This window comes from Vanacampus margaritifer, chromosome 11 (assembly GCF_051991255.1).
Source record: "Vanacampus margaritifer isolate UIUO_Vmar chromosome 11, RoL_Vmar_1.0, whole genome shotgun sequence".
NCBI lineage: Eukaryota > Metazoa > Chordata > Actinopteri > Syngnathiformes > Syngnathidae > Vanacampus > Vanacampus margaritifer.
The window spans coordinates 1,428,786-1,440,840 of record NC_135442.1 but is presented as its reverse complement, the minus strand read 5'-3'; the positions used below and the strand labels follow the sequence as shown (position 1 = coordinate 1,440,840).

The following is a 12,055-nucleotide window of genomic DNA, read 5'->3' as shown; positions in this document are numbered from 1 at the left end:
AAGAAGTGTGCCCAACTGCGGTGTTAACTAGTTGCTAATTGTGTCGCAGTTTTATCTCACAGGGCCCTAGTTTTGCCGTCTAAATGTGCACATGGGTGGAGTTGTCTTTGGCATTTTTGGAGACGGTCTCCGTTAGAAATAGGCGCCGTTGTGGGAGTGAACATGACCGACTTGCTTCCCGGCCAATCGAAACAGCTCCTTTCATTCCTTTTGAATTTGGCACAGGAGGGGCGCACAATCTACATGGCTGGACCTTAACAGATTCGCTCGCTGGAGTCCATGCAGGACATTGAATTCATTCAATGAATTGAGTTTGAAAATGATTCAAAGGGTTCGATGCTTGCCAGTCATATTTATATGTGAAATAGGATGGCATCCACCACACATCAGCGAATCACAGAATCTGTCTGCCAAAATTGCGTTAACGCCACCTGTGCCACGACTTAGACCTACTTTAAGTTGGCCCAGGATCGAGTCTACTTCCTGTAAGCAATAAGACGATGCATTACGTCGCCACAATTTGAGCAACCTTACATTTGCTTCTAGTTGCTTTTATTGTTGATTTGAAGATCTCAGCCGTATGAAAAGGTGTAACCTGATGGTCCTAAATGGTTTCGACGGGATAAGTGCACCAAAGTGCAGATCGATAGGAAGACGAGAAGCCAGGACAGGTCACGGCGACACACCGGCCGAGCTCAAGTCACCCATGTAATCATTAAGAGGCCTAATCGAACACCTTGAATTTGTCTATGTACGACGCCGGTTTCAAAATAGATGAAGTTGAACATTTTTACTTTGGGTTTTGCAAAACAGATAACTGCAACTCATGTCGGCTCATAAAGTGCTATTTTCTTCTCAGACAGTACACAATCCCGTTTATACGAAGAAAAGTAGTATTCCACTTTTTCGTTGCCCCCCCTGGTGGAGAAGAAAATTGCAATGTGACAACTAGCCCCGGTCTCCCTAGCTTGAGTCCTTTTTTTGTCAAAATAGCGGCCATGTCATCAAATGGTCATAGTTGTAACAATAGACTAAAAAGGAGCCGATTGAACGTGATATTCACTAGAAAATGTTTTTGGTGGCGTTTCTCTTTCAAAGGCTGCCTGCCGGGGTTGGCGTGTGATGTCGAGAGAGAAAAAAAAAAAGGTCAGACTGCAACCTTTGGCATGTTGGCTTTTATAGGTCACGTCTGTAGTGGAAACGTGAAAGGGGGGGTCTCTCTTTTTGGCACATGCAGAACTCCAAAAGAATTCTGGACCAACAGTGGGCGGAGGAAGTGCAACGTGAAGTATCGCGTGTCTGGCCAAACGTTTCTTGTCGAGTTTGCAAAGCCCGGCCGCCGTCTCTCCAGGCTGCAGTCCTCGGCGGACCAACATCTGGCCAACAGCTGAAATCCATTAGGATCGCTTCCTTTGCGCTCTTGCACCCGCGTTTCCAGGCACGTAAGTTGCTTCTTGTTTGCACGCTTTTGCCAAAAACACATTTGCTATCAGTCGAGGAGCTTTTCAAAGTGGAGCCGGCTCAGGTGCCGTCTTTGGAAGAGTTGCATTTATTTGAGACACTTTCCTGGAGAGTCCCGTTGGACTCGTCTTATTCAGCGGCGTCCCTTCGCCCGGTGAGCGCAGAGCAAAGAAAACAAAAGCATCTTTGTTGCTTTGCCTTCACTCGGAATGATGTCACGACCTCGCTGCTCACTGTTGATGCTTCCGACGTCTGCTGCATTCGAGTCGCCGCTTCTTCTTCTCTGGGCGCTAACCTGCGTTTGCGTGTTGCTTTTAATTAGCCGTCTCCAGGCGGCCTCATTACCTGGAGTGATTCGTATGTTTCGGGCTTGCGGTGGAGACGACTTTACGCAGTCAAAACGGGCGTCACTTTTTGCAAATAACATTCGGCCTGGAGCTGAATTCCAAATGTTTGAGTCACTGGAGTTGAATTGTTGGAAACAGTCAATTTTGACTTGTGGAGTTTGGAGGGTGAAAGTGGCTCGTTATTTGTTATAGTTTGGATTTCGTGTCGATGTCATGGGTCCAGTGTCGATTGCTCGTGGCTAAGGTAAGTCACTGTTTGGGCTTCGGTTTCGTACTTTCCTCTCTCTAAAAATGATCTTTTTATTTTGCTTGTCAGCAAAAACTGCTATATATGTCCTGCATATGATTATTTGTCGACATGTGACAGAGTAACATAAGACATATGTAAACAAAAGCACTACTACTTGGATAAAGCCTGGGTGACTCTTTCATGTAGCCGTTAATATTTTTAATATTTGTTCTCTCGAGCCCATTAAGATCGACACAATCAACTATTGTGCTTAAGCAATGCAAACTCCATCCTCAGGTTATTTCATTCTTTTGCACCTTTTGTTGTGACTTGAAGTAGTGAGCCATTTGAGGGCCGCCTCAGTGGGAAAAGCGAGCCAACAAAAAGCAGCTCAGATCTCGCATTTAGAAGCGGATTTTGCGCTTTGTTAGTGGAAGAGGCAAACAAACATTGCTGATGAACGGAAACAGAATTCATCATAATTTGTGGAATTATTATTGAATTGGTGAGGAGGAGTCTTAAGATGCATCAATGAATCAATATTTTTAGCCAAGAAATGTATTGCAAATCATTTTTGTTGGCTCCCAAGCTACGAATTGTATGCTTAGCATTTAGCTACCGCCAGAACTGAAGTGGAAATGCTTTTAAATCCAGGTTCATTTTCCCTTTAAGGTCTTTTTAGAGCAGTTGGTCCCCAATCTTTTTTTCACCACGGACCTGCTTGGCTGTTCGTCGGCTGATTAATAAAAGGCTACGACAACAAACGCAAGTCCACTACCATAACAATGGTAACAAAACGCGACTGAGATAATTAGCATCTTGACATGTGTCAAGAGTCCGTTGTAAACAGAGAGAATCTGGTCACTTTTCAAAATAAAATATTTTTAAGCCTCGGCTAATCAATTAGCCGGAAGTACAGTACGTTTTTTTTTAATTCTTTCAACTGTGCGGCCCGACGCGGCCCGGTCCAAAGGTGCCCACGGCCCGGTACAGGTCAGCGGCCCGGTGGTTGGGGACCACTGTTTTAGAGCATTCCTATAACCCCCCCTCAAAAAAAAATCATATTCTGGTGCTTAATGTTCTTTTAGCAATTTGATTTCTTTACTCTACTTTTAAATGTCTTAAATTCTTTGTAAATGTTGCTTTGTAAGTGGGAATGCGCTGACGACTGGTTCGCCAGTTTACCATCATTTAAAAAAGTCAAGATTTTAATAAGCGCTTATACTGGAGGCCACCGCTAACGAGCTACTCTTTTTTTTTGAGGTTATGTTTAAGCAGGGCACAATATTGATTGGCTACTTGCAGAGTTGACTAACTCATTGACTGGCAGCCATTTTGACTGAAGCAATCCCCTTCGCTCCCAGCTGTTTTAATGGATTTTGACTGATTTTGCAATGAACACAATATTGTGTTGTGAAGATGGAACCTACCAAAAGAAAGATTAGAGTCTCTTCTTCTTGAACAGGTCTGTTATAAAAAAAATAGCTTACCAGTGATGGGACACTGTGACTTACTAAGAAGAATTAAAAAAGTAGAAGAATGTTAAAATTTACGATATACATTTCTTCTGTACCAAATGTTCTATATTTTGTTTAAAAATAGATTGTGTTTAGTGGGGGGGGAATTCTGCTTTTATTTACCCAAATGTTTCATAAATCCAATCTGAGCCGTGTTTCCATAATTCAGCCTGGTGGAGAACCAAGCGAGCTAAAGCTGCAACTTTGCTGCAGTTGGTAAACCGAGAGTGAGGAACTCTGGAACGTTGTCAGTGTGGCGTCAAGCCCGCGAGTGCGCGTCCCAGCGGATGCGTCGGGCCTCCCGAGAAGGCTGCGGCCGACAGGATGCTATTAAAGCAAAGCAAACACTGCGGCTGCCAATCACGCCGAGCGACATCACGCTCGGCTGTCAGGAGAAGCTTGTCGCGTTCCCGTCGTCAGTGTGACTTACGGCTCCGTGTTGTCGTTTCAGGAGCTTGTTTAACCGGCACCGTCGTCATTGGGGCCGCTTCATCGCTCCGTCTTGTTATCTGGCTTTTATTGATGTAAATATATTGGTTTTAAGGGCCGCCTTTTGTCAGCTTGCAGTTCTGGTGGACGCGGGTGTCGTGTCACGCCAGGGCAGACTTGAGAATTTGATCAACTCCTCAATTGCACTCGGTATTGCGATGGCCGACTGAGATGCATTCAAATGCAGTGGGACAGAACAAGGAGCAAATAGCACAAGACGGGGCGAGGAAAGACGGGAGCGGGGAGCATAACGATGAGCAAGATCTGCTGCCTGGAAAAAAGAAAGAAAGCGGGTTTGCGTCTTCATTTTCACCAGGATGGACGAGATTTGCAATAGTTAACTGATTCAAACCCCAAAACATATTTTTTTTAATTATTTATTAAGTTTTGTTTTAATGCTAGAGCATACAGAATGCTTTGATGCAGCTTCTGACATGAAGAGGTCGCTTAAATAGTCTGCATATAATCATAATAAATCATATTTATTATGATTTTTTGCAGTAGCTGTAAAGAGGTTTGTTTGTGTAACGTAGATGATCCGTTTTTATCCAGTAAACAGTATTACAAATATGGTTTAGCTTCCTCTACTGGACTGGATCATTAGCGCATGAATTCATGCTGCATTTTGTGAGTTGTAGGGGTTTGCGTTCAGAATCACTAAAACACGTCCATTCTTACAAGCGTATACAGACAAAATTTCAAGTATAATAAATAATTCCTTTTGTGCAGCCTCATCATCAGCATCAGCTTACTATTTTCCAGGTCTAGCATTTCTCTTTGCAATAAAATGCTACAATGACAAGAAAAGAAAAAAAACTCTCCTTTTTGAAAATGATGATGTTAAATATGAGGCAGTCTAGTTGTAAATGCCAAAGTTCCTCTGAGGAAAACGTGCACGGGTTCTATAATTGCACGTCGCAAGATTGGAAAGCTGACAAACGTTTTGCTCTTTTCACAAGACTGTTAGTTTGCCTTGAATGTGTTTTTCCTCTGCTTCGCCAGGCGAAAGATCTGAAGACATTCGGGAGCAACAGCGGCCACTCGTTTTCCACCATGAATCGTGCCTTCAACAGGAAAAAAGGTAAGCAGACACGGACAATTAAGTTTCAACTGCACAAACTCATCCGGACAGAAATAAGGAGAAACGAAGTATGAGTACAACATGTCTGCTTTGTTTAACTCTTCCACACGATTGATGTATTTTTCTTCATAGCACGACTAACAATTGAGTCCCGACTGATGAAATGTTGAAGCAACATAAAACGGTTTCATACGAGGAAAACAAACCGGGCACTGAAGAGACAAACATCCAATGTGATTATGAGTAACTTAACAGGAATGTTGAGTTTTTGAGGTGACCGTGCCCAAGGGCAGACCAAAGAGAATTTGGGGCTCCATTTTGTGGAAAAACAGCTTGATGCGTTTGCCGCCATCTGTCCTGCATTTCGCTCGCTCTTCAGCTGTAACTCATCAGGGCAGGAGCGTTTTTGGAGAGCGTTGTAGAAATTGTACAGGGCCCAGGTGGCCCACAAGGCTTAGAATCATGTTTTGGGTGGCATCATTCACAACCCCCCCCCCCCCCCCCCCGCGCCCCCAATCCCCCCCACACCCAACCACCACCACCACCACCTCCCCCGCGTCTTCTCCGTAATGACTTTGCAAGTTATCATCAGTGTGGATGGGGATATATCAGTAACATTTTGGACCCGTCCATACCTTGTCAGAGCAAACATACGGTACACGATTCGGTCTTTTTGTTTATTAAACATCTATCAAGACTTAAACTTCCAAATGAAAATCGAATTAAAGAGAAAAAGATTTTGGTTCATTAAAAGAGACATCATACAAAGTACTGTCTCATTTATATCCATCAAACTCCGTTGTTGGTTATTATTATTTGAAACGCAGTCACTAATCTGAGCTTGTGTCAGCTAACGAAAGTATTACGCTACAGTGTGCGCTTTGGAATGTTGACAAAGTCTTATCTATCTTCAAAACTACTAGTATGTCAAATAGAAAAAGAAAAGAAAAAAAACTTTCCTTAAAAAAACATATTTATGTTAGGTGAAGTCTTGAACAACTTTGTTTTTGTTATAATTACGAACATGTAGTGAAATAGTAAGCAAGTAAACATCCCTGAAAAAAACGTCCAACTGACGGACAGCCGTGACCGACGCAGCCTCGACCCGAGCTTCGTGCGTCTCTTTGCCCCGACGACAATTAGCTCCCTAAAGCATTCATTACCAAGACTGAAAGATAAAGTGACTGCACAATATTAGACAAGGGCAAGGCTGACCTCAACAAAAGGCATCATTAAGGACATGAGATAATTCAGGCGGCCGATTGCGAGGGCGCGCAGGGAGTCCGGCCAGCTTGGGGAGAAAAATACAAAGACGAGACACCGACAACGTAAACAAAAGGGTCCACGCAGGAATACAATTCAAACAGCAAATTAAAGCTAACGGAAAACAGTCCAAACCAGACTCGGAATGGAATAATGTCGAAGATAAAGCAGATTAGTGGAGGGAAGCATTTCTCAGCTGTATTGGTTCGAGCGCCAGAGGAGACAGTCCCATGGATGTCTTACATCTCCTTTGTTTGTCTTCTCCTGATTGCTACACGACGCTTGGGCTCGACCTACGATTGAAGTCAACAGCAAAAAAACAGCTTGAAATCCAATTGTGGCCATTTCCCACCTTTGTGAAATTTGTAGCCGGTTGGGCCAGCATCAGTGAACTTCAGGTGGTCATCTTGTGGCCCCGGGTCACCATTCACGCCGTACCCTATTGCAGGTTGGAGTGAAACATGTCGATTGAGGACTTTTAAACCCTCACCCTGTCAGACGTCATAACTGATTTTTTGAGGAAGCAGTAGGGCTGCGAAATAAGCAGTTCGCATCTACATTGAATAACCTGCAACGGTCGCAACCTTCGCGACAGTTTCTGAGTCCCGTCTTTGATGTCCTCTCTCACGCAGTCTCATCTGTGAGCTTTTTCATCATTATTAAGTCAAAGGTTTGGCTTGCAATGTCAAAGTTCATCGCTCAGACGAACGACAAATAAGGATCTGCAAACGGACACTTAATTCGGATCAACGTGACTGCCGGCGTGCATATGCAGTGGGCGGGACCGTTGATTTGTTTTCACCTTGTAAGTGCTGGCAACGAGTTCAGCAAGCGCCGCGCGGGAGTCGAGCGCTTGTAAACGCTGATAAGCTGCTAATGGATGAATTGGAAAATAAAGCAGCTCTTATCGCTTGCTGATAAATGGCGACGTTTGTGCTGCACAATGATTGGTTATATCTCAAAACTGTTTGCTTGCAACGTGAAATGTGCTGAAGTTGCAACCGAAAGCCGTGCACGACATCAGGAAACATTCTCCCCCCAAAAAAAAGAAAAAAAAAAGGAAACATTCTCCAGACGTCCACTCAAACCTGTTATTTACAAAATTCATCATTTTCCACTTCAAAAGTATTTTTTTTTTAAGTGCACCATAGTAAGCTTGAGGTCACGACCCGATTGGCTGTCGTTCCGTTTCACATCACATCACAGAGTCTGTGGATCATCCAAAGTCGGCGTTGACCACAATCAGAAGGGTTTAAGATTGGAAATTTGAAAGAGGTCGACCGAACCGTTTTCCATGGACGGCGCTTCACCCTCAACTAAAAGTGTATTCATGTCAACAATGTGTGCTTTTTTTGTGTTCAGAGAAATCATGGATGCACACACCCGAAGCTCTGGCCAAGCATTACATTGCCTACAACGCCAAGGTATGCTTCACCGCCTTACTTGTTTTCCTTTTACAGCACTTTTAAACAGGGATGTGATTTTTCCGCTAATTCGCGGAATTCCGCTTTTTTTTATCTCCCCCCCAAAAAAAAAAATCCGATTTTTTTTATTTTTTTTTAGTAGTTCATTGTGTATGCACATGACTCCGACAGATAACATCTTCTGCTATAACAAAGACATTTGTGGTATGCTCTAATATGAGTTACTTTTCATTTGGTCATGATACAATTATTTGTTCATGAAATTTGAACTCTTCAACATTATTTATGTGTTAACTTAGTAATCACATGAGTTAGATATGATGATATTCTCAGTGATAGTTTTTAAAAGCAAAGGCAGTCCAATGTTTTTGAATGTGACTGATTTTGAGTTGACTAAAACTGCCATTTTATATGGGATAGTTCAATATACATTGAAAATTTATGCTGTTGTTTTGTCTATTTCTTTGTCATGTGAGTGCATTGAAAGTACTTCAAAACACGGAAAACCCATGAGCTCCGGGGGGCTTCGCTAGCTAGCCTAGCTGGGTGCCAGCGGCCCCCAGACCCCCGGCTAAATTTTCAGATAATTTCACTTTGGTCAAATCACATCCCTGTTTTAAAGCGACACATAAATGAACTAAAGAACAAGAAGTTGGTTCCTGTAAGAAGAGAACCATATTTGAGGAACGTGTCCAGTAAACGTCTTTTCAAAGGAAACATTTAAAAAAAAAATCCAGGTGTCTTATATACAAGTCATGATTTTGATGAAAGCATCATTTCCAACTCAAAATACACAAAATTTTGTCACAGCTGAATTGATCAGATTTTCTCTAATTTTTCTTCTAATTTGGTTGAAAGCATTTTCCATTTAACACAACTCAAAAACATTTATTTTGCCAAAGCAAAAAATTATAATAATTAGTGACAGCCAAGTAAATGTTTACTTTGGAATAAAGTAACTAAAAATTGCTGTAATTTTGATACATCTCAATTTATTATTTTAATTATTTATAAATGTATTTTCTTGATTGATTCTGTTGTAAGCATCCTTTTCAAATGAGAAACATTTATTGTGCCAAAATAAAAAATAAAATAAAAATAAAATCCCAGCACACTTTTTACTTTGGAATAAGCTAATTAAATTTCTGTAAGTTTGTTACATTTTATTGCTTTATACCAAGTTCAATTTCGGATCCAGTATGAACAAAGTTTGTAATTATACCTTAATCAATCGATTTTCTTTGGTCACAAACCATAACATTTAGTAAGTGTGGGTCACACACAGAATTGTTAAATTTGCAATCACATATAAGAATTTGTACTTAAGATTAAACGAGTCCGCTATGGTAGCAAAATGTCGGTCCTGCTTCAAGTGCTTTTTCTCACAGGATTCCGAAACAGACCAAATTGGGTCGTAAAAAGCTTTCAATTAAGAAGCGCAAACGGCACGGAGACATTTGAGTGGATCGTTACTTTGAATGGACCATCGCGGCGTGAAAATCTGTGCGCGTCTTCTGCATCTTTTGCCTCATTTGTGCGTTCACAGCAGTCAATGGCGAGCCGTAAGCCCCGACGGTTCCGAGACGGGGCCGGTTTGTTTTTCTGCCGGATGAGTCAGTGACGGACGAGCCTCTCATCTCGGTTTTGCCCCCTGAAACGGCCCCAGTCGCCGAGAGAAGGCGCCGGTCAAGAGTCACCGCTTCTCCTTTTCTATTTTCAGCATTTGTCAGTTAGTACATGGAAATAAATTTGTCACCGCGGTGCTGAGAGTTGACGTCCTGACATGAAATGTTTTTCTTACGCCAAGTGTTGTTTGCGCAGATAAACGGCCTTTGCGGAAACCTTTTCCCACTGCCCGTCGACAGCACGGCCGCTTGAATTAGACGGACATTTTAGGACGGATCTTGTTTTTATTGCTGTTGGACTTCAGAAATCCGATTAGCTTTTATGCTATGGCCTGGAACAGTCGGGCAGGAACAGGGAATTACTTTGCCAGTAAAAATAAGTAATTCAGCGTGCGGCGAGGACGCCGAGGCATCTTTTATAGGGTTAAATAGGGCATGCGAGAGAAGAATCCACATATAGACGATGGCTTGATGCCGCATGAGTGCAGGATCATTAGTTGGCAAGCCAAGCAGCAAACTCAACTAAGCCAGGGAATGATTCACACGGGTTTGAAGCAGAGAGGCGAGCGATGGACGTCTGCTCGAGCTGCCGTGTCATACTTGGAGACGTTTTCCGTTTTCTCAACCTTTAAGGGGCCAACACCGGCCGGCGTTTATGACGCCTGATATTGGAAGAAGCTGCCAGTTAAGCTCACTGATGTGCTCAGCTCAAATGTTTGCTGCTGCTGCTCCTCCCGCATGCTGACACGTAGTGTTCAATGGCGCCATCTGCTGGAGAATGATAGAGCTGCCGCAGAAGAGTCTTCGGTTTGTTTCCGTTGGTTCTTGTTCAGGCATTGCGACGCACACACAAGCCAGGACTGGGGAAGCCTGATCCGTTTTCTTCAGTCCACCTGATCTAAGACATGTGACGGCTGTCAGAAATGTTCCAGGATTGGCATCTCAGAAGATATACAGGGTGTCCATAAAGTCTCTTTACCATTTCAAAAAATTATTAAAAATGCAATTGATTGGATATTTTATTTAGATTTGTTCTATTGTATTGGGCGTTTATTAAAGTTTTTTTTTTATCACACTGCATTTGTGTGTTTCAGGGATCCTGTTTGTCAAAGGTCAAAGGTCGCCCACTCCTTCCTTTATCTAACACTGTCCCTGTCTCCATAAATTTCTCGTGCCATGCACGAATTGACGGACGTGATGGTGGATTTCTTCCATACTTAGTTCTGTAGTTTCGCTGAGTCTGCCTATCCGATTTTGTTTCAATAAACCACGAGAGACATTGCGCCTCCTCTTGAGGGGTAGCCATTTTGTAGGGGTTCGTTCAACATCACCTCTTTGACAAACAGGATCCCTGAAACACACAAATGCAGTGTGATAAAAAACTTTAATAAACACTGAGTACAATAGAACAAATCTGAATAAAATATCGAATCAATTGCATTTTTAATACATTTTTTAAATGGTAAAGAGACTTAACGGACACCCTGTATTTCATATTCAAACGACACATTTTCCTCATGGAAGTAATTGCGCTGGGGTCTTAATGTGACTCGTTTTCTCTTGCAGTTCCTTGGAAACACTGAAGTGGAGGCCCCAAAAGGAACGGAGGTTGTTAAGGATGCGGTGAGAAAGCTCAAGGTAAAAGGTTGACGCCAGCCTCTCGCATGAAGAAGCACAAAAAAAAAAAAAAGTGTCCATAGTGAAAGCTACAGTAAGATCAAGATTAAAAACTCAGAGCAGACGGTGGCTGTGATAAATATGATCCCGTCAGCCGCTGGCAAGGTGCCTTTGCACTTTACCTTACAAGCACGGAGGATATTTAGTGACTCCATAAAATACGTTATTTATCTACCGTAAAACTGTTTTGAAATTCTCAACTTGAATCCCGGAGTGATTTTAAAAAAAGTACAGTGTACACAGTTGAGCCGATAAATCAAGAAGGTGAACCTGCGAGCTGCATTATTGATATGGAAAAGCAAACTTTAGCGCTAATCTTACTGTTCGGAATGGTTTCATCCAGACAGCGGAGAAGAATACATGGCAGCAGGGCCAAACCATTTGATCTTCTTTTTGCACGTCTTTGATTACACACAAGTGCCAGAATGCTCTCAAACACCGCTTCGTCTCATTATCGTCATTAGTGGATAATAGGAAGGTCTGAGCCGAGCTGATCCGAGCTGATCCGAGCGCCATGACAACAGCTCGTTCACTCACTTATTTTTCGAAAATTGCTCGTTACGGCCGATGAACTAACGAAGGTAATTCACCTCTTTGAAGTTTCAGAGGCACATCAAGAAGTCAGAGGGACAGAAAACCCCCAAAGTTGAGCTGCAGATTTCCATTTATGGCGTGAAAATCCTCGATTCCAAGACAAAAGTAAGTTTTTCACCGTGGACTTGAGTCTTGTTTTTGTCCTTTGCAGGCTTGTCTTGTTTTGTTGTTACTCTTTGCACTTCATACATTGAGGTTGATGAAAACAAGTGGCTTAATCGGGTTCATTCTTATTCCATGAAATCAAAATGAATCAGAACACCATGTTTGGACCAGTTGGGGCACAGAGAACCACAGGTGTCAAATCCAGGCCCAGAAAGTAAAAACACTGCCACAGTTGAGCTTTCA

General features: G+C 42.6%; 1 protein-coding gene across 3 annotated transcripts in view; it reads left to right on the top strand.

Annotated features, from left to right (window-relative positions):
* gulp1a (GULP PTB domain containing engulfment adaptor 1a) overlaps positions 1-12,055 on the top strand; it is a 33,962-nt gene that overhangs the window by 16,846 nt on the left and 5,061 nt on the right. For all 3 annotated transcript variants that reach the window (XM_077580860.1, XM_077580858.1, XM_077580859.1), the window contains exons 2-5: positions 5,046-5,124; positions 7,750-7,811; positions 11,003-11,074; positions 11,714-11,812. In XM_077580860.1, the coding sequence (XP_077436986.1) occupies positions 5,046-5,124; positions 7,750-7,811; positions 11,003-11,074; positions 11,714-11,812 (312 nt within the window). The remainder of the gene's footprint in view (positions 1-5,045; positions 5,125-7,749; positions 7,812-11,002; positions 11,075-11,713; positions 11,813-12,055) is intronic.